Genomic DNA, 27,932 nt, shown 5'->3' with positions numbered 1-27,932 from the left:
GCGGTTCAAAACAAAATGTCAGCAGTACTTACATACCGGTAAAATTGTTGAACAACCCACATTGAGATCATCAAAACTAGGCCGGGTTAACTTTTAGTTGGATTCAACGCCGAAAATGCCGAAATCACGGTACATAAGAAGTACTGGTTCTACGTAGACCAACCCCTAAATTCGGAACTTCGAAATTTCGCTTGGGCCCGGCCCAACTCGGCCGGACAGAACCAACAACCGATTTGCCCAAATCCACTGATCACTAAAAAAAGTCATCTAAAAAAATACGCTTTACTCATCACGAAAATATAATGGGGAAAAATACGCTCTACGAAAATGGCTAGGTTCACAACAGTGAAATGTTTACAAAAAAAAGTTTTGTTTTCACTCGTCATTCTAAAATTTTAATAGTTCAAGTTCAAAATGTCCTTAATTTATTGATCGAAATTTCGCTTGGGCCCGGCCCAACTCGGCCGGACAGAACCAACAACCGATTTGCCCAAATCCACTGATCACTAAAAAAAGTCATATAAAAAAATACGCTTTACTCATCACGAAAATACAATGGGGGGAAAATACGCTCTACGAAAATGGCTAGGTTCACAACAGTGAAATGTTTACAAAAAAAAAGTTTTGTTTTCACTCGTCATTCTAAAATTTTAATAGTTCAAGTTCAAAATGTCCTTAATTTATTGAATTTAGCTCTATTTTCAGTGATTTCGACATTCTACTCCAATTTCTACCATTATTCGTCATCTCAGGATGGCCGCAGTCACCAACCCCAACGATGAGCTGAGTAAGTTAAGGGATTCGATGTTAGATGTAGATAGACCAGGATCCTGACTTCCTAGAACTCTACTGACATAGTCCTGCCTAAAAAGTCCTTCTTTCCTTACTCAAAATAAATGTAATGTTCTACAAGTTCTACTTAGTTGATCATTCAGAAAGTCAAAATTTAATCTTAAGAGCTGTCTTTTGATTTCTCACTCACATCTTGAAAGAGAATCCCCTATGTTCTATTTATGTACAGAGCTGCAGTATGGTGAAATCATAATAGAAATGTTCCAACAAGAGGCTACTTAAATTATTTTCCTTTCTAACCTAATTTAAATGACACTCCACGTTATACTTTTCCTGAAAACATATATGAATATTACTTTTCTCAACAGATAAAAGTGGGTGTTATCAAGTTGGTGTCCAACAAAATTCTGCCCGAGCCCGAGACGTTTTGTCTCTACATTGTTGCCGCCTCGGATACTCGACACAACGTTGCCAACGATGGCGATCTCGAACTGAGACGTATCATAGGTGGCATAGATTGGAGCAACGCTCAACTGGTGGCACCCCTGTATACGATCTACCTCGGAGTGAAATCCAACGAACCGGAAAAACGAAAGCTGGGCGCCAACATTAGGATGAGAATGAAAATCCTGCCCTACCTGTCCAGATGTAGGGGTAAGTTGATTTTTTTTTCTGTAAAAAAGGGTAAAAGAAGGTTACATTGTAGAGATCCACCTTGTGTACGGGAAGAGAGGGAGGGTAACAATCCATTATGTAGGTACCACGCAAATTATTGGTTGATAAAATCACTACACACCAACCTTATCTCATTTATTAGGTACCTTTACTTATCGCCAATTTATTTAGGCATATTTTTGAACCAATGAAGAAATATGGAAAATGACGATTTTAATCAGCATATGTTGTTAGGACTTTTCTTAACAATGTTTTTTTATGTAAATATTTTTTAAAGAGCTTAGTGAGGATTACATTCTGTACTCTGAATAAAACCATTCTTGATTTTTATCTCAGGTCCTGCAGTCATCTGGCCCACTGCTATTCAAGTCCTATTTGATTCTCTGTACGGAGAAAATACCATACCCAAGCTGAAAGTTCAAGCTTTGCAATTTGGACGAGTTATCATTCAACAGGTAGGTAATACCATTAAGTAATTGAAATCTGAAAATTCAACGATTTCGCATAGTCTGTCAGTTTGTTCCGTATTTGGCAGTCAACTCACAGATAGTTTACTTGTTTTGGGTGCTTGGGTCATTTTTGAGCCTTCAGAAGCCCTTAAATACCGCTTTTTCAATTGGGTTCTACAGTTCAAAAAAAAAAATACGACCACCATGTGTAAAAAAAATTCGAATGAATACTAGTTTTGCTGCACCTTTTCCCAAGTTTCTCAAGGGGTAGGCCCAATCTCGTTGTCTGCACTACTTCTTCTTTACCTTTTCCCACTCAAGTGGGGTCGAAAAATACAAAAATCTGAGTGCTTAGACAAAAATTTCCAGTTGCTTCGGTTGTCTCTACTCGTATTACTACTTGGTTATATTAACAAAAATCTGAGAAGCTCGTACCTTCACTCAACCATTCCATCCGGTTTAATGTTATACAACAAACATTCTCTTGATCTCGACCTTTCGACGGCGCCGAGGAGGTTCAAGGAGGTGTGTAGGACGGTCTTGGGCGGGGGTCGTTTTCCCCTCGGAGAGAACAGTAGAGTAGGTATTTCTCCCTTGTTTGCATAGGTAGGACGTAGGTACGTAGTATTAAGATTCATATTTTGTATTAATAGGTATTAAATGTATGTTTTGTAATCACCCGTGTAATTGCATGTAAAATGCGTTCGGGCGAATTGTAAAAAATAAAAAAAAAAAAATAAAAATAAAAATATACTGTCACAAATTCAAAACCTTATAGCTTTGCAATATAATTAAACTTTCTTGACTTGGCGGGGTGGAGCGCTACCGCGCTCCATAATTCATAAATGTTACCTTATTTCTTCTAGTGCTTCTGGAACGGGTATTCTTGAGGTTTGGATCTGCAGAAACAGATGAACAGTTGGAATCAATGGTGACCAAGTTCTTGCCTCCAGTTCTCCTCAAGCTATCAAGCACTCATGAAGAAGTCAAAAAGAAGGTGAAATCAAAGAGAGAAGTTATTCTACTTCTTTCTCAGCTAATTTCTACTTTTAACCTTGTAGGACCATACATTTCTCTTGTATCTTTTGTGTTGCTTAACCAGAATGTGATCATTTGAGGAAAATGAAATGGGGTTTTGCACTTCCAGATATTGGTTCAGTATAGGTCTTTATTTCCTCTTCAACATTTTTTTTTTTTTTTAAATCACTTCTGCTTTTACTATTTGCAGGTCATTGAACTCCTTACCCATATCAGCAAAAGAATAAAAGCCAGGCCCAATGTACAGCTACCCGTCAAAAGTCTTCTGGATCTTTATCAGGACCCATCCTCAAACTCCTTCATTGTGGTAATACATAGTTCTATCTTCTTATTATAGACCTTAATATCATCATAAGATTATACATTAGGTTAGTAATTAATTTAATATGTAGGTAAATATTTGAAAATACAAAAATCTGAGTGCACAGTAGTGTGCCAGGCCAAGTTATAGTAAGCATGCCTGTGTAAATTTACATCCATCTTTCTCCACAGAACTTTGCAATCATTTACATCAAGATTGGCTTTCCAAGACTGCCTGGTAATTCTCAAGTGGTATAAAAAATGCCATGGTTGACGGGGATTTAATCCAATCATCCTGTTTCGCCATCAAGTCTAAAGTATACATATACATAGAACCAAGACCAAAGTATTGACTTTATGACATTTTGTCACATTTCCCAGGAATGGTTAGGGGTCACCTGTGCTCGCGTTGCACGCGCGGGAGACCCGGGTTCGATTCCCGGCGGGGTCAAGAAATTTGTATCATGCAAATGATTGATCCCGTGACTGGCTGTTGTGGGGCCCACTCAGCGGACCCGGGTTCGATTCCCGGCGGGGTCAAGAAATTTGTATAATCCAAATGATTGATTCCGTGACTGGCTGTTGCGGGGCCCACTCAGCCTCGTGAGGAAAATGAGTTGCTATGACATATAAATGCGCATAGCAACCGGTGCCAGCATGGTAGGTAAACATTGGATTTTACCGTAATATTAATAGCGAAGAAGATTGCCTCCTCCTTCAAGAAGATCTTACATCTGTTTTCCTATGGCTAAATAAACATAAACTAACTCTCTCTGATAACAATTTAGAAGCGCAAGAACGTCAGCATGTGTACAACATTATCGGTCACCTGGTCAACAAAGTACCCACCCTCATTCAGAAAGATCTGTCACTCATTGAGCAATTCTTCGAGGCACTATCGACTGTAAGTTAAATCCATGATCATAACCAAGAGTAAGTAACGTTCTTATTGAAAGCGGTATTGGTATAAGGAGGGCCATTATGATCATAACTAAGAGTAAGTAACGTTCTTATTGAAAGCGGTAGGTATTGGTATAAGGAGGGCCATTGGCTATTCAAGCCCTATGTCACTCCAACCTGATGAGAATTTTTGTTCCATTCCCGCCCGGGGCAAACTCTATCCTAAAAAGATTAGGTTCGTTCTCGGAATGGCTGGCTTTCTCCTATCCTGTCTTCTTTCTCTCTTCGATTTTGGGACGCTAAGACCTCTGTTCCCCCTATGGAAAAAAAACTTAATCGTTAGGATTAGGTGTTTTTCTTCCTGTTTATAATCCCACAGCCAGACAATAATATACTCCCTGCATAACGTCCACTAGCCAGACACTCAGATTATCTACCTGAATATAGGGTGTTTCACTCACCGAGTCACCATCCTCTCATGTGACGTGATAGTAGTGTAGCTATCCTGAACGAGATTACCTACAATATTATGGGAAAACTTTGAACTACATCTTTCTGACTCCCCATGAGTTCACGTGACGTGATGGTAGTGTGTTTCTACCTTTATTATTTTCCATGTTTCTAGGAAGAGTTACCAGACGTTCAGACGTCGATCCGGGAATCCTTACTGACAATGTGTGCTTCATTCACTAATTTGGACTCGGATCTATCTAGCAAGCTCCTGTCCGTTCTCACGACTCAGATGGAATCCAAGAACCCAATGGCTCGCCTTGTAGTGGCCAGATATTTGAACTGTGTGTTCCACGCTACACATGCTGAGTCTAGATACCTGTTGCTCCTTGCGTGTGGCGATGTGTGAGTACCTATATGTCCTGTTAGGGTAAAGGGACCTCTGTGGCTGAGTGGTCAAGAGCACTGACGCTCAACCTGGAGGTGCTGGGTTCGAATCCCGGGCAGGGCGGAAATTTTCTGACCGAACTTTTCCTTTCTTGGATAGAGGCATGGGTTGTATTAATAGGTATTAAATGTATGTTTTGTAATCACCCGTGTAATTGCATGTAAAATGCGTTCGGGCGAATTGTAAAAAATAAAAAAAAAAAAATAAAAATAAAAATATACTGTCACAAATTCAAAACCTTATAGCTTTGCAATATAATTAAACTTTCTTGACTTGGCGGGGTGGAGCGCTACCGCGCTCCATAATTCATAAATGTTACCTTATTTCTTCTAGTGCTTCTGGAACGGGTATTCTTGAGGTTTGGATCTGCAGAAACAGATGAACAGTTGGAATCAATGGTGACCAAGTTCTTGCCTCCAGTTCTCCTCAAGCTATCAAGCACTCATGAAGAAGTCAAAAAGAAGGTGAAATCAAAGAGAGAAGTTATTCTACTTCTTTCTCAGCTAATTTCTACTTTTAACCTTGTAGGACCATACATTTCTCTTGTATCTTTTGTGTTGCTTAACCAGAATGTGATCATTTGAGGAAAATGAAATGGGGTTTTGCACTTCCAGATATTGGTTCAGTATAGGTCTTTATTTCCTCTTCAACATTTTTTTTTTTTTTTAAATCACTTCTGCTTTTACTATTTGCAGGTCATTGAACTCCTTACCCATATCAGCAAAAGAATAAAAGCCAGGCCCAATGTACAGCTACCCGTCAAAAGTCTTCTGGATCTTTATCAGGACCCATCCTCAAACTCCTTCATTGTGGTAATACATAGTTCTATCTTCTTATTATAGACCTTAATATCATCATAAGATTATACATTAGGTTAGTAATTTATTTAATATGTAGGTAAATATTTGACAATACAAAAATCTGAGTGCACAGTAGTGTGCCAGGCCAAGTTACAGTAAGCATGCCTGTGTAAATTTACATCCATCTTTTTCCACAGAACTTTGCAATCATTTACATCAAGATTGGCTTTCCAAGACTGCCTGGGTCAGCTCAAGCTGATTTGATTCCTGTTCTGCTGAAAGCATTGTCAGGAAAGCTTACTGCTCATCAAGACAGGTAAATAAAATTAACAATCTAACTTTGTTCCAAAATATTTCCTGTTTCTGAGATGAAATACAATAATGTAGTGTACCTATATGTATGATAGAAGTATGTATATTTGTACAAATATAGCCTCAGTGCTCTCAATTTGTGTTGCCATTTGCACATTTCCAACGGGGCATGTCTTTATCTAATTTTACCTCTACATATAGTTTCAAAAAACCCAACTAACCATGTACAATGTTTTCTTCTCCAGTCTGTTACTTCTAGTTACTTCAGCCCTCTCACATATGGATCTATCTCACTCCAAGGAGAAACAGAATCAACCTTTGTTTGACAGTATCAGAGCCAACCCTTCACTTCAAAAGCTACTCTTTGAGTATTTGCTGGATGTACTCATCATGCCTTATGGGTGAGTATCTAATATCAAATTGATTCTTCAGCTTTCTGACATGTCTTTTATGCTTCAAAATCTTTACTCATCATGCCTTATGGGTGAGTATCTAATATCAAATTGATTCTTCAGCTTTCTGACATGTCTTTTATGCTTCAAAATCTTTTATGTATGTCTAATCCAAAAAGGATTTTTTAAATTTTATTTTTAGATTCTAGTTCCCCCCTTTTTACTTTTTTTTTACAAGTGCCTTGCCTCTTGACTTTCACTTTGTTGATTGATTTCTTTATAATTTCTTCTACTTGTAGATTCAATTTCGAGGGCACTGCACCTCAGGGCATGAGCATTGCAACATACAAGAGAGTCATGGCTGATGGAATAATTGATTCTCCTGAGACTCTGGAAAAAGTGAGACTTTTTTTCCCCTTTTAAAACGATAATGAGAATCTAGTTATTAATAGACAGTCAATTTTAACAGTTTAATTATCTGGTACCTATTTATTCATTTTAATTTAGAATTAATTTGTTAGAATGTTGGAAATCTTACTAATGACCTTCCCCCCTGACTCATTTCCCCCAAATTTTATGCCTCTCTTAGGATTAGAACCACAGTCTCCTGGTTACAAATCCAGTGCCTTAACCTACTGCACTAATGACACTCCACGTTATACTTTTCCTGAAAACATATATGAATATTACTTTTCTCAACAGATAAAAGTGGGTGTTATCAAGTTGGTGTCCAACAAAATTCTGCCCGAGCCCGAGACGTTTTGTCTCTACATTGTTGCCGCCTCGGATACTCGACACAACGTTGCCAACGATGGCGATCTCGAACTGAGACGTATCATAGGTGGCATAGATTGGAGCAACGCTCAACTGGTGGCACCCCTGTATACGATCTACCTCGGAGTGAAATCCAACGAACCGGAAAAACGAAAGCTGGGCGCCAACATTAGGATGAGAATGAAAATCCTGCCCTACCTGTCCAGATGTAGGGGTAAGTTGATTTTTTTTTCTGTAAAAAAGGGTAAAAGAAGGTTACATTGTAGAGATCCACCTTGTGTACGGGAAGAGAGGGAGGGTAACAATCCATTATGTAGGTACCACGCAAATTATTGGTTGATAAAATCACTACACACCAACCTTATCTCATTTATTAGGTACCTTTACTTATCGCCAATTTATTTAGGCATATTTTTGAACCAATGAAGAAATATGGAAAATGACGATTTTAATCAGCCTATGTTGTTAGGACTTTTCTTAAGCATGTTTTTTTATGTAAATATTTTTTAAAGAGCTTAGTGAGGATTACATTCTGTACTCTGAATAAAACCATTCTTGATTTTTATCTCAGGTCCTGCAGTCATCTGGCCCACTGCTATTCAAGTCCTATTTGATTCTCTGTACGGAGAAAATACCATACCCAAGCTGAAAGTTCAAGCTTTGCAATTTGGACGAGTTATCATTCAACAGGTAATACCATTAATTGAAATCTGAAAATTCAACGATTTCGCATAGGTAGTCGGTCAGTTTGTTCCGCATTTGGCAGTCAACACACTTGTTTTGGGTGTTTGGGTCATTTTTGAGCCTTCAGGAGTCCCTTAAATACCACTTTTTCAATTGGGTTCTACAGTTCAAAAAAAAAAAAAATAAAATAAAATAAAATAGAAAGTAAAAAAAAAAAAAAATCCGACCACCATGTGTAAAAAAAATTCGAATACATACTAGTTTTGCTGCACCTTTTCCCAAGTTTCTCAAGGGGTCGGCCCAATCTAGTTGTCTGCACTACTTCTTCTTTACCTTTTCCCACTCAAGTGGGGTCGACATTTTTAGACAAAAAATTTCCAGTTGCTTCGGTTGTCTCTACTCGTATTACTACTTGGTGGTAAATTACCTTTTCATTATTTCAGGTGGATGCGAACTATTTGAAAAGCGTGGGTCCCGTGCTCCTCAAGTCAGGATTCCTGCAGCTCCTCTCTGATAACAATTTAGAAGCGCAAGAACGTCAGCATGTGTACAACATTATCGGTCACCTGGTCAACAAAGTACCCACCCTCATTCAAAAAGATCTGTCACTCATTGAGCAATTCTTCGAGGCATTATCGACTGTAAGTTAAATTCATGATCATAACTAAGAGTAAGTAACGTTCTTATTGAAAGCGGTATTGGTATGAGGAGGGCCATCGGCTATTCAAGCCCTATGTCACTCCAACCTGATGAGAATTTTTGTTCCACTAGCCAGACACTCAGATTATCTGAACATAGGGTGTTTCACTCACGGTCCTTAAGCGAGCCACTCACTAACAGGTAGACCTGACAGGTACACCTGATCAGGTCCGCTTGTCAAATCTACCTGATGAGCACACACACTATCAGGTACACCTGATCAGGTCCGCTTGTCAGATCAACCTGATGAGCACACACACTATCAGGTAGACCTGACAGTTACGACTGAAAAGCTCCGCCCGTCAGGTCTACCTGATACCTGATAAGCACACACTATGAGGTAGACCTGACAGGCGAACTTGATCAGGTAGACCTGACAGGTGGACCTGATTAGGTGTATCTGTCAGGTCTACCTGATGGTGAGTGTCTGACCTTATTCTTTTCCATGTTTCCACATAATCAAATTCATGAGACCGTCTTGTTTTCATCCACAGTGGAATTCCTCAGTCATTCTCAGCCACTCCTGATGAGTGCTGCCTGCTCTGCTATTGGTCAGATCGGTAGAGTTATGCCCCTCCCATTTCCCAATGAAGCTACCAAGGATTTAGCCAATCCGGGCAAACTGGATGTGGTCAATAAGCTGGAAGAGATTTCCAACAGTTCCAATATAACTACCAAGGTAAAGGACTTTCCGCCATGTTGTAAGAGAATATATTTTACTATTATTATTTTCAATAGATATTTATAGCTGTATTTTTCGGTGCTGATGTCCTACCGTTCGTAGTGTTAAAGCCCCTTGAAGGGGAAAAAACTCTTTCTTTTACTGCAGCTGTGTGCCCCGAGTTTCGTAACAGAGAATAAAATATGGGAATCGAACCCTCGAATGTAATCCTGTGGCTTGACTAATTCTGGAATCTATGAACCATGCTGAAAATATTTTCTGAAATAGCTTAAGAGGTTTGATGGGGGGAACTGCTACTACTGAGGTCTATTTATCCCAAAATCGAAGAGAGGAGAGAGCCAGCAGATCCCAGAACGTGAAATAGCTTCATTGAATAAACTTAACTCGTTTTATTTTTCAGATTAAAGAACGAGCTGTTGAAAGTTTGGGTCTCCTATGTGTAAGCGATGGTTTTCCTCACAGGAAACTCGTCATTGAGAAATTGCTGACCAAAGCCAAACAGGTGAGCCAAAATGTGTACCTATTAGACAATTATACCTACTACATGTAGAAAATTCATACATTAACCCTGAAATATGGGGTCAAGTGGATTGATGGTGCAACTTTCGTAGATTCTGAGTTTGACAGAATCTACTTTGATCTTCTGACAGATCTTCTCGCACTTGTCCAACCAAAGTTTCCTTCCTTTGGGAAGAATAGAGTGCTAGAAAAATATGACTTACTGTAACCAATCAGGTTTCTCAACCTAATCACATTAAATTAAATCTCAAAATGTGGCCCTAGACAGAGGTTTTTCCCCCCTCGAATAAGCCCCCCCCTCCGCTTTAACACTGGAATACCAGGGTTTATACGCGACCTGGAATACATGGAAAAGTATACCAGATCGTTCACTCCGGAAAGATATATTAATCCATCCTATTACCTGACCTAATCACACCATTCTAAATTTCAGACAAAGGAAATCGAGATTCATCTCGAGGTGGGTTTTGCCCTGGTCAACTGTGTTCTAGGACCTCACTCGCCCCAGGCCCGAGATTTCTGGGCCCAAACTGAGGCTGATTTTAAGGCCAAACACATCAGCGTGGATGGGGAAACTTTGGACCTCCTGAAATGGGTCCTGGCAGAGATTCTGGACACGATCGCTCCTGTGATACATCCTCACTCTAGACAGGTTAGTTCCGCCAGTCCTGATTAGCCTTCCAGGGCCTATTCCAAAATTTTCCTTTAGTTTTACCTCTAGGACTGGACTTTACCTTGTAAAGTTGTAAAACAACCACTAGGTAACGATAATGCCCAGTTCATTCTTCGCTAATACCAACTTTAGTACCCCAGAGATTCGTAGAAGTATAACCCAAGCCTCAGAGTGGACTTTTTGTGTGTGAACTTTAGTATGTACCTTTGCTAGTACCCTAAACCCTAAAAGATCAGTCTGTGGTTTAAATTCTCAAGCTTTGGACCTCCTGAAATGGGTCCTGGCAGAGATTCTGGACACGATCGCTCCTGTGATACATCCTCACTCTAGACAGGTTAGTTCCGCGAGTCCTTAATAACCTTCCAGGGCCTATTCTAAAATTTTGCTCCAGTTTTACTACTAGGACTGGACTTTACCTTGTAAAGTTGTAAAACAACCACTAAGTGAGGATAATGCCCAGTTCATTCTTCGCTAATACCAACTTTAGTACTCCAGAGATTCGTAGAAGTATAACCCATCCTTTGGGGCATTCGCCCCTACATCTAAGCCTCAGAGTGGACTTTTTGTGTATGAACTTTATTATGTACCTTTGCTAGTACCCTAAACCCTAAAAGATCAGTCTGTGGTTTAAATTCTCAAGTGGTATAAAAAATGCCATGGTTGACGGGGATTTAATCCAATCATCCTGTTTCGCCATCAAGTCTAAAGTATACATATATGTACATAGAACCAAGACCAAAGTATTGACTTTATGACATTTTGTCACATTTCCCAGGAGTCAGCTCCCATGGTGTAGTGGTCACTGCGCTCGCCTTGCACGCGGGAGACCCGGGTTCGATTCCCGGCGGGGTCAAGAAATTTGTATAATCCAAATGATTGATTCCGTGACTGGCTGTTGCGGGGCCCACTCAGCCTCGTGAGGAAAATGAGTTGCTATGACATATAAATGCGCATAGCAACCGGTGCCAGCATGGTAGGTAAACATTGGATTTTAGGATTGTAAGATTATTGAGATATTGGGAAAATCCTACAATGCTGCAGTGAGCACCAAAGTTGTGACATAATAACACAAAGAAACTGCATTTACATTTACATTTCCCAGGCTTCATGCATCTGGCTACTCACTCTGTTCAAACAATGCAATCACTTGGAGCCCATCATGTGATTTTGGCCCGACCCATCAATTCAAGCCTTAAAATACTAACAAAATAAAAAAAAAAAAAAATGGGTAGTTTTTTTTAATGTCACTGTGCAGGAAAAATGTATGGAAACCCACTCAGGTCTGTAACAAGCAGCAATAGAAACTTTTCCCTCTCTGGCCCTTTATACTCATCTTTTATTTTCCACAGAAATCATTCAAGACTTCGCATCCAAAGGTTTGGCCGTTGTGTATGAGAGTGGCCCAGAAGAAATGAAGAAGGAATTGGTGTCCCTCCTTGTACAACAACTGGTGGAAGGTAATGAAAATAGTCAATTAAAACTCATCTTAAAAAAAAAAACCTACGGGAAAAAGGCGTTTTTTCTCATGAACCTTTGCCAGATACCTAGAGCTGTTGCAGTCTAGGACGCACATGAAGACATTTTTTCTATAAGATTTTGTACTCATTTGTAACCGATCGGACCAATGGTGCCACGTAGAGGCTTTTTTTCTGATTCAATTGTACAGCTCACTGAACTATTAACTAATAATTATTAATTTAATGTTAATTCATATTAAATAAATATTTATTAGGTCTTCTTCTTCTTCTTCTTCTTCTTCTTCTTCTTCTTCTTTGCCTTATCCCACTCAAGTGGGGTCGGCATTTCGCGTCAGTCTCTTCCAGTCCGTTCTGTTATGCACCTCATTTCCGGACAGCCCCTTCTCACGCAGATCTTCATTTATTTAATAAAAATTTATTAGGTATTTATTTAAAATTTAACCACAATATTTCAATTGAAGGTCGCAAAACCGCCGCTAAAGTGACTCAAGACACGAAGATATTCGAGGAGGGTGCTATCACCACACCATCTGGCGGTAACTTGTCTACTTACAAGGAGCTGTGTTCTCTAGCGTCGGAAACCAACCAGCCAGATCTTGTGTATAAGTTTATGCACCTGGTCAATCATAAAGCCATCTGGGACTCGAAGAAAGTAAGTATGATGCTTGTTTAGTAAAAGAAAGAAGCGGTTAGATAGAGGGAACTGTAACTGCCTGTCTTATCGTCCCGAAATCGAAGATAGAAGGAAGGCAGAATAGGAGAAAGCCTGCAGTAGTGTGTTCTCTAGCGTCGGAAACCAACCAGCCAGATCTTGTGTATAAGTTTATGCACCTGGTCAATCATAAAGCCATCTGGGACTCGAAAAAAGTAAGTATGATGCTTGTTTAGTAAAAGAAGCGGTTAGATAGAGGGAACTGTAATTGCTAAAGTCTTATCGTCCCGAAATCGAAGATAGAAGGAAGAGGAAGGCAGAATAGGAGAAAGCCTGCAGTACCGAAAACGAATGTAAGGCCAGCCACTCACTATCAGGTAGACCTGACAGGTACGGCTGAAAAGGTCCGCCTGTCAGGTCTACCTGTTACCTGATGAGTACACACACTATCAGGTATACCTGACAGGCGTTCCTGATCAGGTGTACCTGTCAGGTCTATCTGATAGTGAGTGGCTCACCTTATCTATATAATAATAATAATAATAATAATAATAATAATAAAAAAGGTAAAGGGACTCTTTAGCCCAATTCGCGCAGTATAAAAAAACACTGCTTATATTGTGCATTTGTGCCCGAAAGCCGATTCTTTGCGATTCTCTACTCATTGGTCTCATTGAATTAGTTATTATTATTATTCACAATTGGTACCTACTTTATTGAATCAATCACATATCACATTACATACAAATCTTACCTCAGATCCTTTTCTTTCGCGTATATTTCAGGAAGGACGATGTATCCAATGAAGCGTTCAAAGCCCTGTACGGACCCACCTTCCAGCGTCTCTCAAGTCCTCAGGATCTGGAGAACGTCAACTTTGAGGTGCCACAGTTCTCGGAGTTGGTTAATCTGATAGCAGAGAAAGCAAGCCAGCGAATGAAGCGTTCAAAGCCCTGTACGGACCCACCTTCCAGCGTCTCTCAAGTCCTCAGGATCTGGAGAACGTCAACTTTGAGGTGCCACAATTCTCGGAGTTGGTTAATCTGATAGCAGAGAAAGCAAGCCAGCGGGAGTCGAACCCCAGTTTGAGAACCATCCTGCGGAACAATATTCTGCCCTTCAATGTGAAAACCTTCGTCGAGGTAAGAATGAAAAAGGAATTGATTTGTTTGAATTTGGATCCTATAAATCCTGTCTTCATCTTTTACATAATTTGAAAAAGCTGTAAAAAGCTACGTGCCAATTTCAAGTCCAAACCAATCATACTTACGTTATCGAGGTGATCAGGTAGGAAACGACAAGGAGAAAACCAACTGTTCCGAGAATGAAGCTTTTCATCTTTTACATAATTTGAAAAAGCTGTAAAAAGCTACGTGCCAATTTCAAGTCCAAACCAATCATACTTACGTTATCGAGGTGATTAGGTAGGAAACGACAAGGAGAAAACCAACCGTTCCGAGAATGAAGCTCATCTGTTTAGAATAAAGTTAGCCCCGGGTGGAAATCGAACCCGCAATTTCGCGTTTACAAGGCAGAAGAGTCTGCCAATAGTTTAAAAGTTTTATCAAAAGAACATTCTTAACCATACTTGAAATCCGTCTGCCGGAGGGTGGAAATCGAACCCGCAATTTCGCGTTTACAAGGCAGAAGAGTCTGCCAATAGTTTAAAAGTTTTATCAAAAGAACATTCTTAACTATACTTGAAATCCGTCTGCCGGAAAAAAATCTCTTGCACGAAAAGATCTCCACATGTCAAAATCTACTTTTACTCAAAATGTAATTTTACTTCCAGATTCTCAACTACCTCAGTGTATGTCTGACGCGCAGTGCAGGGGCCAAATGCCGGTCTCATCCTAATGATGATAGCTCCCTGATTGGCGCTTATCTCACGAGGCTTCACTCTACAGAGCCAGCTATACTACAGCACTATCTCAAACTGGTCAACCAATTCCTGCAAGTAGAGAAAGGTAAGGGTTGAAGGTTAAAGCAAATGTTTTTGTTTCATCGCTCGTTTCTTTGATTTGTAATGCCGCCACTGGTCGCTACTCGATTAAAGTATCTACTCAATTGTCCTCACGAGGCTGAGTGAACTCCAAGCATGGGGCCGAAAAAACCCTCGGCCCTGCCGGGAATCGAACCCGGGCCTCCTGCGTGCAAGCCTAGTGTGATACCCACTCGGCTACGGAGGTTGCTTACATTTGTCACCCTATTACATTATACCTATAAACATTGTACTTGAAACAATAATCTGCTCCTCTCTATTTCTCAGACGTGGTCGCCCTCAAATGTCTAGTAGAAACCGTGGCAGTGGTTCCTCATCTCCTGGGCTCCGATTTCTCCTCCAAGCTCACCTGGATGCAAGGCCTCCTCAGTCACACCCGCGAAGACATACGCACCTCCGCCGCTACCCTCATGGGGGCCGTCGTGAGCCACACGTTGAGTAACGATGATCTCGCCTTGTGCTGTACTTCGTTACTCTCCACGCTGCAGGAGACAGGGAGCTTTGTGGTGGAGCAACAGCATGGCTCATTGCTCACTCTGGCGTGTATACTGGAGAGACGTAGCTTCCGAGAGACGGGGGAACAGTTGCCGCAAGCTTTGCACAAGTCCGTCACTTTGTCAGCAGGTAAATAGGTATATTTTGAAGGATTACGGATGGCCGGTGCCACAAGTGAGCGTATTTGGATTAAGCTATCTGATTGGTTGATAAAAAAAAAAGCCAATCACATTTCTTAAACCGAGTTTAAACTCACTTTGTGCCCCTTGACCTCAGTCTCCAATTGAGTACAATGAAATAAATGCAATTTCTTTGTGTTATTATGTCACAGTTTTTAGTGCTTAATTTGTAGAATTTTCCAACCATCTCAATAATCCTAACACCCAATGTTTTGACCCCGCCGGAAATCGAACCCGGGTCTTCCTTGTGCAAGGCGAGCGCGGTGACCAGTACCGCATAGAAGGAAGGCGCGCAAACTAGGCTGACTAGTTAAGGACTTTGATCTCAATAATAAGTAGATAGGTACATAGAACATTTTATCTGTAGGGCGTTAAATTTAATTTCACATAATCAAAATTTCATGACATGACTTGGACTCGAACCACCAACCTCCAGATCCAAAGTCCAACGCGTTAACAACTGCACCACTGAGGTTGGTGAAAGCCTGCAGTACCGAAAACGAATGTAAGGCCAGCCACTCACTATCAGGTAGACCTGACAGGTACGGCTGAAAAGGTCCGCCTGTCAGGTCTACCTGTTACCTGATGAGTACACACACTATCAGGTATACCTGACAGGCGTTCCTGATCAGGTGTACCTGTCAGGTCTATCTGATAGTGAGTGGCTCACCTTAGAATAAAGGTGTGCTACTCTCCATTCATTGAAACCATAATGTTTTCTCTTTTCCAGGGAGCAGCCTTTGGATTCTCATCCATCATCAAATCGGCCGGCGAGGACCTATCCCCTTACCTGTCCAAAATCATCCCTAAACTCTACCGCTACCAATTTGACCCTGTGCCGAAAATTCAAACCTCCATGGCCTCCATTTGGAGCGCCATTGTCCCGGAAACTACCAAAACAATCGACCTGTATCACAAGGAGATCTTCTCGGATTTGATTTATAATTTAACATCAGGGCAATGGAGAGTGAGATTGTCGTGTTGTGTGGCGCTCGCTGACTTCCTGCGAGGTGGAGGAGCTAAAGTGTTTGATGTAAGTCATTTTGAGGAGTTTTTTTCCAAATGAAAACTCGATGTGTTAAAGATTATTGATATAGGCCGGGCGGCACTTTTGACGTTCGCCCGCCTCACGGCACGCTTGATTCTCTTTGCTCGGTGACTTAGTGGTAAACAATAGGGCTTCAATCCCAGCTGTGTATGGAATTTTATCCTCATTCATTTGAAAATTTGACCACTAGGCTCTAGGTTAGGTTTGGCAAGAGCTCTGCAGAACTTTTTCGCCACCAACAAAATATGCATTGCCGCGCCGTAATGATCACCAATATACGAAACGGATCGGTAATCGGTACCCTAAAAATAAGAAGAAGAATAGAAGTTAGGTAGGTAGTAGAGAACTACCCCTGCTTTTACCTCGTCTAGTGGTTACCTTCCACTTAAAAATCGATTCTTTCCTCCCCTCTCCTACAGGATTGTGTCCCCCAGTTTGCCGAGCTGTGGCGTCAGGTATTCAGAGTGATGGATGATGTTCATGAAGGCACTCGCCATGCTGCCGTCACTACAGGCAAAACCTTGTCCACTATATGTGTCAGACATCTGGAGGTGGGAGGAAAAGCAGGCCTGGTGCTTGTAGAAACTATATTGCCCGTCATTCTAGACCAGGGGGTGTACAGTAGTGTGCAAGAAGTGGTGAAAGTCAGGTAGGTACTCGAGTAGAATATTTTTTTCTTTTTCTTTTATTGGTTGATTTCACCCATACGTAAGAGGCATCACAATAGTAGTTGTTGATTTTATTATTATTAAATTTAATTTTCTTTTTTAAGAAATTTGATCTTATCATCCCGAAATCAAAGAGAGAATAGAAGAAAGCCAGCCGTTCCGAGAACGAACACTATCCGATCAGAATAACCATGCAACGTTGTGTGTGGTTGGTATCGAGATGAGTGACCATTTGGGTACCTAATCACGTGACTGGGTGAGGTCAAAGTGAGGAGGCAAGGAGCTTGTCGCCGAATAGAGGGTAAAACCCCCGTCATTAAAAATAATAAGAACCTCAGCAGAGTTGTATTCGATTATGTGAAATGAAAGTCGGTCAAACATGGCTGAACCAATGAGATTCCGCTTTGGACGTAAACACAGCGAAATCTCACAATTTCATGGGTTCAGCCATGCTTGACTGACATTTATTTCATATAATCGAATACAACTCGGATATACAGTGACTTTAAACCCCCAAAATATTATTTGTTACTTTCAGTTTGGAAACCATCTCCAAGATTGTCGGCACTTGTGGCAATGTTCTGAAACCTCATTTGACCAAACTTATACCAGCCCTGCTTCAAGCCACAGGCGAACTGGAGTCTCCGGCCCTGAATTACCTTAGTGTACGGTCAGGCACGGATTCCAATAGACAAGAGGTAAGTAAGGCTTTCTTCTTCTCCTTCTTATTTTTCTTCACCTTTTCCCGTGTTCAAACAGGGTCGGCGTTTTTCGTCAGCTTCTCAATCAGCGCTAACTATACTGATTGCTTTGGGCTGACATTTGGTTTTGGCTATACATTTTATGAGTGGATGTCATTCGCACTCAACCTTTGCTATTTCTTTAGCAAGGGAAATTCAGGCTGGTATATTCCCTGTTGTTCAAACAGGGTCGGCGTTTTTCGTCAGCTTCTCAATCAGCGCTAACTATACTGATTGCTTTGGGCTGACATTTGGTTTTGGCTATAAATTTTACGAGTGGATGTCCTTCGCACTCAACCTTTGCTATTTTTTTAGCAAGGGAAATTCAGGCTGGTATATTCCCTGTTTAAAGTCCCCCCGCCAGAGTATCCCGTCAATGAACTAACGAACAAACGAACTAATAAGAATCCATTTTGCCTTGTTATTATTTCCACCAGGTGATAGACAGTGTGAGAGCGTCAGCAGCCAAGTCCCACTACACGACGGAAACTGTTACACGCTGTGTACAATATGTCACTGAAGATATCCTGGCTGAGATGTTGCCACGTCTTATTGAACTACTCGGGGCTAACATAGGACTGGGAGCCAAGGTGGCAACCGCGCATTTCTTTGTTCTTCTTTCTCATCAGATGCAGCCGGCTGAGTTACAGCCTTACTCAGGTAAATACAGCCTTACTCAGGTACCTAAATACAGCCTTACTCAGGTAAATACAGCCTCACTCGGGTAAATACAGCCTTACTCAGGTACCTAAATACAGCCCTACGTAGGTAAACTTGAATTATAGAGATTGGAACACATCACATGCCTTCAGGTACACTCCATTTGTCAAGGGTCTAGGTTTTCCTTGCCCTTGGGATCAATTTAATTTAAAGAAAGCATTTACCCATGAAAATTTGTAAGGAAACAATAAGAGAAGAGTGAGTTAAGAATATTATTCTTTTGAGTGGACTACTCGGTAAATGAGTCAGATCCTACCTCCCTATCTTAGTAGACCTAACGCTCACATAGGACTGGGAGCCAAGGTGGCAACCGCGCATTTCTTTGTTCTTCTTTCTCATCAGATGCAGCCGGCTGAGTTACAGCCTTACTCGGGTAAATACAGCCTTACTCGGGTAAATACAGCCTTACTCAGGTACCTAAATACAGCCCTGCTCAGGTAAACTTGAATTATAGAGATTGGAACACATCACATGCCTTCAGGCACACTCCATTTGTCAAAGGCCTAGGTTTTCCTTGGCCTTGGGATCAATTTAATTTGAAGAAAGCATTTACCCATGAAAATTTGTAAGGATACAATAAGAGAAGAGTGAGTTAAGAATATTATTCTTTTTCTCGGTAAATGAGTTAGATCCTACCCCCTATCTTAGTAGACCTAACGCTTACTAGGGAGACGCAGTACCCTCCTAAATAGGCTAGATCAGGTAAACTGGAATTAGAGAGAAGAGTAAGTGAGTTATCTCTACACTTTTAAGTGGACTACTCAATCATTGATCCAGTTACGATGAAACAATTACACTTTTTACTATAAAAGACTCATTGTTCCTTTCAATTCCAGGCAAAATGCTTCGTGTCTTGCTGTCTGGATTAACCGATAGGAATAGTACACTGAGGAAAACCTACGCTCAAACCATAGGTCACGTGGTACGATCTGCCAAGGATGCTAGTGTGGATAAGCTGTTTGAGAAACTTAACACTTCTTATCTGGAGAAAGAAGGTATCTAAGGACTTGTATGTGACAATAATAGTGCTTAATTATACAGTTTAAAATGGAAGAATGACCTCAATACCTCCTGCATTTGTAAACAACATTATACTGTTTGAATAGTACTGAGAGCCCCTTTACCCCAGCAGTAGGCTACTCTGACTTACAATCCCTAAGGTCCGGGTTCGATTCCTGGCGTGGTCAGGTATTTAGGCTCTGTGCATGTAGTTCGGGGTGCACTCAGCCTCGTGAGGACAATTGAGTAGCTACTTTAATCGACTAGTGGCGGCTTTAATCACTACTTAAATCGACTAGTGACCAGTGGTGGCATTACCAAACTAAATTGAGAATGGATTGCAAAGGAGGCACTGAGTAATGCTGTGATATCCACAAAAGTTGTGGAAAGGCTCTGCTTCACCACAAATAATTAATGAGTAATGCTGTGATATCCACAAAAGTTGTGGAAAGGCTCTGCTTCACCACAAATAATTAATGATAGAATATACCTTGTTTATCCTGCTAGGATAGGACTGAAAAGTCCCTTTTCCCCCGCAGTCTAACCAAGGTCTCATATGTTTTGACATATTATGGGGAGTAGTTATGACATATTGTGATTTAATTATTATATCTATTTACTTTTCTAGATGAGGGTGTGCGTACAGCCATAGGTCAAACCCTGCAAGCTATCTGCAGACAAAATCAAGAACTTGTACGTGCCAGGCCTGATACGATTGTGCCTCTTGTGTTCTTCGCTATGCATATGAAGAAGAATAAGGACGGTGAGTGAAACACAGTGATGAGCTGAGTAAGGACACCTCACCTGAAGTTAAATCTCGCTATGTTGACATCAAGGATTTTCTTAGCAAATGTTAAGATTTAAATAAAGAATAATCAAAACTTCCTAGTCTCATTGTTTTTCCTAGGCCCAAAGTAGATGTAAATTATGAATTTGTGTGAAATTCTGAATGAACTGCAGTAAACCATTAATTTAAAAGCAGGTAAATATATAAGCAAAATCATTTCAATTGAATTGTGAAATATGCCAAATGCATAACCATCCCTTCACATTGCCTTCACCTTCACTGTGACTTTTTATTCAAAGTAAATATTGCACAGAAAAGAAATTTCATGATTCCAAATCACACAAGACAATAGAGATGTGTAAAGATTTATTGAGCTAAAAAAATGAACTACTCTTTTCAGTGAACTAGATCCTCAAGAGTAGTTCTTTCAAAACTTGTAACTCGCTCTTTAGTTCCCTATACAATAAACAATAACCAGCTGTATGCTGTACGAGACCGAGAGTTTTCTGTCTTTTTCTTTCTACATTTGAGTGAGAGTGAGAGAGATATAAGTTGTTGGTTGGGATGAATCTAAACGCATTGGTCTTAGCGAGAGCTAGCTTTAGTTGGTATGGTCAGCATGTTTGCTGCAGTATCGAACTCTGGCCATTCTTTTATACCAGGACCGTCGGTTAGAGTCAACATCACCAGGCCGAGTTATAGGTGGCGGTAGTAAGTAGGTAGGTAATGAGGAAACCAGCTCTGCAGAACTTTTTCGCCACCAACAAAATATGCATTGCCGCGCCGTAATGATCACCAATATACGAAACGGATCGGTAATCGGTATCCTAAAAATAAGAAGAAGGAGAAGGGTTAGGTAGGTAGTAGAGAACTACCCCTGCTTTTACCTCGTCTAGTGGTTACCTTCTGAGGAAACCCACTACAAATGTGAACAGGCCTTAAAGTGTTCAATAAAACAGCTAAGGAACCTTTCTTATTGTATTTCAGATCCTCAAAGTATGGCTCATGCCGAGATGTGGGAAGATGTTTGGCATGAAGTCGCTCCTGGTACGGAGATCATGCTTAACCGCCATATTGAAAGCGTGTGCTCTTTACTAGCACAGACCCTGCAGTCGCCATCTTGGAATATGAAAGCTCAGGTATTTGTCTCTGACGTGGTTTTATTTAAAGTCAATTAAATCAATAATGAATCTGTGTGGTAAAGCAGAGAGCTTTTTCACAACTTTAGTGGATTTCACAGCATTACTAAGTGCCTCCTTTACTATTAATTCTCATTCATCATCAATCTTTTTACACTGGTAATGCCGCCACTGATCGCTACTCGATGAAAGTAGCTACTCAATTGTCCTCACGAGGCTGAGAGCACCCCGAACTCCAAGTACAGAACCGAAAAAAACTTCGACCCCGCCGGAAATCGAACCCGGGACCTCCGGCGTGCAAGCCCAGTGTGAGACCCACTCGGCCACGGAGGCTACTTTCTATTAAAATTCTATATTACACCTAACATTGCAGGTTTTCCTTGCCCTTGGGATCAATTTACTTTGAAGAAACCATTTACTGATGAAATTTTGTATTGAAACAATAAGTTGAAAAATATTATATTCTATTCATTTTCTCCACAGGCTGCTCGCGCCATCTGTACGGTAGCGTCCAAAGTAGGCAACAACATGGAGGATAACCACTTCATGAGCCTGGTTAATATTCTAGTGAGTGGACTGACAGGCAGGACATGGGAAGGCAAGGAATACCTTCTGGACGCCCTGGCCATCCTCTGCAAGAACTCCAAGTGAGTCTCACCTTTCTCTTTTCCTCCTTCTCTCTTTCTGTCTCGGTGGTGTAGTGGTCAACACGCTCGCCTGGTAAACAGGAGGGCGTGGGTTCAATCCCAGTCGAGGTACGGGATTTTATCCTCGATATAATATGAGACTTTGACCACAGTAATTTGAGAATTTCAGTCCTATGCGAGCAGTAGAAATAAGCGCTATTATTTTTTATTAATCCGCCACAAAATTCAAAATGGAATGTTCAGTAAATAACATTATGAGTCAGCTCCCATGGCGAGTTGGTCACTGCGCTCGCCTTGCACGCGGGAGACCCGGGTTCTAGTTCCGGCGGGGTCAAGAAATTTGTATCATACAAATGATTGATTCCGTGACTGGCTGTTGCGGGGCCTCGTGAGGAAAATGAGTAGCTATGACATATAAATGCGCATAGCGACCGGTGCCAGCTTGGTAGGTAAACATTGGATTTTAGAATTATTGAGATATTGGGAAAATCCTACAATGCTGCAGTGAGCACCAGTGTTGTGACATAATAACACCGGGAGTCAAAGAGCGAGTTGAAAAAAAGAGTAGTTCCTTTTACTGAGTAGCTCAGTTGGGATTCAATCCCAAAGATGAGTCAAAAGTTGCATCTCTACAAGACAATAACATTAACTCCACCCATAACAAAAATCTGTAATATTTACATAATTTATTAGATTTTAATTTATGTACTACTTAATGACAAAAGATACATTAAAAAATACTTTTGTAAAAATTGATCCTCTTGGAATGTTGGATTTTTCTTGTTAATTTCAGTATTTCCTTTCATCTCCTCAAGTTAGGTATACCCAATATCTTTTGTTTATGATAGATTTTCAGAAAAACTTTGTGATTTAACCAAAATAAAGTTAAAAGAAGGAAGTATATACAAACAAGTATATTGATTGAGTAATGCTGACAATTTCATACATTATTTTGAAGTATCCTAGTACTGATTTTATTGTTTGTTTCCATTAGCTTTGCTTTGTGCTCTTATGAATTCAGGATAGTCAATGTAACCATCTTTGTTGATGTCATCCATATTCAGAATAGGATCAATGAGTTTGACCAGTTCCTCGTCACTGAATACTTTAGGCTCTGGTGCTTTGGTAGGTTCACCAGTATGAGGATCTTTCTGGCCATGTTCATGCCAGTGAATAAGAGACTTGATCAATTCACATCCATCCAGTTTGTTATTATTATCAGCATCATGCATTTTGAAATAATGAAACTGAAGTTCCTGCTCGGACATTTTACTTGTGTCTATGGGAACATCAAAATGTTCTTGGATGTGTTCCCTCTCATGACTCATGTCTTGTACTCCTGCAAGGACTTTAGGTTCCCCATGATGTCCATGGTGAGGTTGGTTGGGTGGGGGAGGTGCACCATGTTGGAACTGCTGCTGGTGATGGGCCTGCTGCTGGTGATGTGCCTGAACTTTGTATGTGTTGGGGTTAATGCCAGGAGGAATGTGTTCATGTGCCTCCGCTAATAATAATACTAGTGATGAAATCAACAAGAGACAACTTTCTGTTTGGCACATCATCTGAAATAAGATTATGAGAAGGTGCTGTACAAAGATATTCAAACCAAAACAGCTTGGAAGTTTATCAGTAAAGAGTGCCTACCTACCTACTCTGTGTCAACCCTCTCACACAGTGATTGATTACCTAGATGGAAACACATATCTTGGCAATTTAGACAATCACCTGAAATTTAGGAGGATGAGGGTTCAATTCCCGCCGAGGAATGTGATTTTGTGCTCAATTTGACGAGCTTCGGCGCGGCGTGAAGAAGGGCATCCAGCTGTAAAGAACCCCGCCAAAACTAAAAATCATGTCAGTTGCAGCTAATATCATTACCTGTAATACCGAAAAACCTTGTAACTCTATTTCGTGTTAATATGGGCCGGGTGGTAATTCGAACTCCAGACGTTCGCGCACCTCCCAGGCACGCTTGATTACATTTTTCCTAAAAATGAATCAGTATAGTAACCGCGATTACTAGACAAGGAATCAACTTTTCTTAACCTCGAAATAAGGTGACTAGCCACTTCAATTCAATGTTAATGATGGAGGATGAGATCTGGGAACGTGAACTGCCTATTTGAGTCGTTGTTGTTATTGTTGCTTTTTTTTTTATCACATTGATGTTATGTCCTTAATTTCTGTTTGGTCCGCAGGATTTTGACTCGTCTGACGCTTGTGATCAAGAAGACAGGGATCTCGTGTCCAAATCTCGAGAAGAATTTCTACACCTGAGAGAAGTCGCTTTCAACGTTCTCGGGGAATCATGGCCTTTGAATCAGGAAACCCAAAGTATGTATTTCTTGTACTCTTCAACACTTTGGTGGAACGTCTATTTTTTTTTAATCCATTGAAGTCTTCAATTTATCATTTCCATCTTTCCTGTTCTCTCCATCAAATGTGTTATCTTACTGTGTCTACAAATTTACATTCTACCCAATGAAATGGGTTAAAAGAAGATTAAACATTAAAATTCCTTTGCACAGAAAGTAATTACTTTTTACGCTAAGTCGCGGGTTTGATTCCCGCCCGCGGCGTTTTTATCCTCAAGACATTAGGTTCGTTCTCGGACCGACTGGCTTCCTCCTATCCTGTAATTCCTGTCCTCCTCGCTTCTATTTCGGGACGATAGAATCTCAGTAGTTATGGTTTACTTAACACAAACTGCATTTTCATTTACAAATAACATTATGTGTTTTATCTCCCCCAGGAATTTGACATCCAGCGTAGACATGGATGTGGTGACAGATGCAGTACTCAAGGAATGTGCTAAAGAACAAAATCTGGTGTATCGGCAGAAAGCTCTCAAAGCTTTGGGTCAAATCCTGCAGGCTCTCGAGAAGGATCGATTTTCTCAGGTGTACGATCTGGTCCAGTCTATATTAAGCAAGGTAATATCGTTTTCTGTCTTCTTCTTCCTAGCCTTTTTCCTATTTAAATAGTGTCTGGATCTGCGCATGTATTCGTGATGCCGGTCCCAAGCCCGGGTAAATAGGGAGCTTCGGCACCAACCTATTATATCAGTCTACTGAAGTGTAAAACCAAGTGAAGTTTCAGCTTGAGGTAAGTTTTATCTTCATTTAAAGCTATCACTATCACTTATCTGTTATCAAATTTCAATCTTCGTCATTCCATCCATTGATCTTCGTCACTCATTTGTTTACAAATGTACACGTAAGAAACTAGCAAACTAGAAAGTCTAGAAACCTTTTCCTCTCCTCCCCCCACCGAGTATGCCATTCACTGTTGTGAAGCTAGCTACTGCTTACGTGATCACTTGATCAGTGGGCGATCATTTTTTAAAAATCGACCATTGAGAATTCACGACTTCTACCACCATCACCATGCGGAATAGCGTAGAATTTGTGATTGATGAAAAAAAGTTGCTCTTTTGCAAAATCTGCCGAGGCAGCTGCCGCTGATCCGCTGTAGCTGACCTACTGATAACTGATAGCAGATACCACCAGATACCAGAAATCCAGAAAAGAGTGAAATTTAAGGGTAATGCATTAATACATAACTGATGGTTGCAATATAAGCTGCGAAATTAAAGGATTCACCATGCGGAATAGCGTAGAATTTGTGATTAATGATGAAAAAAAGTTGCTCTTTTGCGAAATCTGCCGAGGCAGCTGCCGCTGATCCGCATTCCGCTGTAGCTGACCAGCTGACCTACTGATAGCAGATACCACACCAGATACCAGAAATCCAGAAAAGAGTGAAATTTAAGGGCAATGCATAATACATAACTGATGGCTGCAATATAAGCTGCGAAATTAAAGGAATAAAAGGAAAACTTGAGCCTGACAAGTTTTCCCCGAAAGAAAAAAGAAATGCAGTATACTCTTTGCTTGGAAAAATAAAATCATGTGTGCCCTACATTACTTTGGTTTAAAAGTGCTACCTGAATTATTCAACCGATTCTCAACTCAAGTTATCACCCTCAGTTCATTGTAAGTACTTATTTTAAGCTACTCTAATACTATGGACAGTAGGTTGTTAGCACGAATGTAAGTACTTTAGTAGTTTTCGATTCTCAACTCAAGTTATCACCCTCAGTTCATTGTAAGTACTTATTTTAAGCTACTCTAATACTATGGACAGTAGGTTGTTAGCACAAATGTAAGTACTTAAGTACCTATCAACCGAAAGGTTTTGTAGTTCTATACCTTCAAATTAATGCCTATAACAAAGTGAGAGTGCTTCCTTGATTGTCCAAATAAGGTGATGTATAACAACTTTCTATCATTGACTTTTACCTTCACACCTGGGCATATAAGTTTTGTCTGTTTATTTAAATAATTGACCACTAACTGTAAGAGCTATCTAAGTAGGCATCTAGAATATATCCCTGACTCTCAACCCTAGCCTAGTCCTCAAAATAAACTGCTGCCGGGTTGGAGCATACTGAATGGAGCATTGATTATAAGTTATTATAACTCTGACGTGCTTCCTTGATTGTCCAAATAAGGTGATGTATAACAACTTTCTATCATTGACTTTTACCTTCACACCTGGGCATATAAGTTTTGTCCGTTTATTTAAATAATTGATTACTAACTGTAAGAGCTATCTAAGTAGGCATCTAGAATATACCCCTGACTCTCAACCCTAGCCTAGTCCTCAAAACAAACTGCTGCCGGGTTGGAGCATACTGAATGGAGCATTGATTTTAAGTTATTATAACTCTGAGCTTCTTATTCACTGGCATGCCCTGGGTGTTTAGTGGCCTTACAGGTACACATTCTGATACCTATAATGTGGAGCTCCCCTTGAGCGTCTCATGGGTAAAAAGTACAAATCTCCAGAAAGAGCTGCTGGTTTGCAAGCCCTAACTGTGTTAACCACTTGGCCACAGAAGTTGCTGTAGGTAGGTGCAATTTAATTGGATGAGACTGAAAAGTACATTTATCATTAAGAATTCACCAGAATTTGAGATTTATCTGAAATTTAAAAATAAATGATGAATGTAGGTAGGTGGGTCATAGGCATGGATAAAGCCAAATCAGCCAGTGGGGAAACCTGCTATGAGGCTGTCACCTACCATGCTCAATGATTCTTTTCCTGAACTTGATTGCTTGATCCTAATTTTCTTACATACACAGCAGATCTTAATTTGATGAAATACATCTATATATATAAAAGGGAAATATAGATGGGTCATTTATTTATGTATGTATGTCTGTCCAAATTGTTTAGAGAAAATTATAATAGATATCAAAAAAGTGTAAACAAAGACCCCCCAGTAAAATTGTTGTATCTACCCAAAAAAATTATCAGACCTTTAAAATTCCCAACCGTTCCCGATCGCCCCCTAAGGCTTCATCGCCCCCATGAAAATCTCCATCGCCCCCAAGGGGGCGATATCGCCCAGGTTGGGAAACACTGGTTTACTCTATTACTTTAAACCTTTTTTTTTCCTCTTCTTCGTAGGTAGATTTACATGTATTCAACTAATTTACGACCGTTTTTTCCTTCAGAGAAATACCAGGAGCAAGTAGCCTTGCAATGTGTGCAGTACATGAACAACAACACACGCCAAGTGCAAGTCTCTGTGATGGTCGCTTTGTACTCCTATGTCGATAAGCTACTGCTACTTACCCAACCTCCCAGTGAAGAGCAAAGCAAAGTCCTATCCTATGTACATCAAGCTCTGGATTGCGCGTTCAGTGTGGGGAAGCACACACGACTGCGCAAGGAATCGCTCAGTGTTCTCGCATTAACTTTGAAAAAGTAGAGTCGATTCTTT

General features: G+C 40.5%; 2 protein-coding genes across 3 annotated transcripts; one reads left to right on the top strand and one right to left on the bottom strand.

Moving 5' to 3' along the window:
- Nucleotides 1-628: 628 nt before the first annotated feature.
- LOC103511362 (proteasome adapter and scaffold protein ECM29) lies at nucleotides 629-27,916 on the top strand (the record flags this gene model as incomplete). The annotated part of the gene is given in 30 exon segments (XM_026825141.1): nucleotides 629-787; nucleotides 2,783-2,913; nucleotides 3,145-3,261; nucleotides 3,447-3,492; nucleotides 4,043-4,158; nucleotides 4,780-4,999; nucleotides 5,386-5,516; nucleotides 5,748-5,864; nucleotides 6,050-6,168; nucleotides 6,410-6,565; nucleotides 6,856-6,955; nucleotides 7,259-7,544; nucleotides 7,902-8,020; nucleotides 8,458-8,655; nucleotides 9,186-9,392; nucleotides 9,796-9,897; nucleotides 10,348-10,566; nucleotides 11,690-11,748; nucleotides 11,875-12,044; nucleotides 12,527-12,717; nucleotides 16,124-16,426; nucleotides 16,861-17,090; nucleotides 17,648-17,807; nucleotides 18,287-18,509; nucleotides 19,406-19,564; nucleotides 20,197-20,331; nucleotides 21,343-21,494; nucleotides 21,978-22,141; nucleotides 24,894-25,074; nucleotides 27,666-27,916. Coding segments are annotated over 30 exon segments (4,796 nt in total), but the record flags the coding sequence as incomplete, so codon positions are not given.
- LOC103511356 (multiple coagulation factor deficiency protein 2 homolog) lies at nucleotides 22,792-25,370 on the bottom strand. 2 transcript variants are annotated; one of them, XM_008476077.3, is made up of 2 exons: nucleotides 25,192-25,370; nucleotides 22,792-23,703 (listed from the first exon to the last, which is right to left on the bottom strand). In XM_008476077.3, the coding sequence occupies exon 2, from the start codon at nucleotides 23,701-23,703 to the stop codon at nucleotides 23,116-23,118; it is 588 nt and encodes a 195-aa protein (XP_008474299.1). In that variant the 5' UTR covers nucleotides 25,192-25,370; the 3' UTR covers nucleotides 22,792-23,115. The 2 variants fall into 2 exon arrangements, with proteins under 2 accessions (XP_008474299.1, XP_008474300.1); XM_008476078.3 differs by having other exon boundaries at nucleotides 25,196-25,369.
- Nucleotides 27,917-27,932: the final 16 nt, after the last annotated feature.

This window comes from Diaphorina citri, unplaced genomic scaffold, assembly GCF_000475195.1.
Source record: "Diaphorina citri unplaced genomic scaffold, Diaci psyllid genome assembly version 1.1 scaffold706, whole genome shotgun sequence".
Classification (NCBI taxonomy): Eukaryota; Metazoa; Arthropoda; class Insecta; order Hemiptera; family Psyllidae; genus Diaphorina; species Diaphorina citri.
Note: the sequence above shows the minus strand (reverse complement) of the source record. Positions and strands in the feature narration are given on the sequence as shown.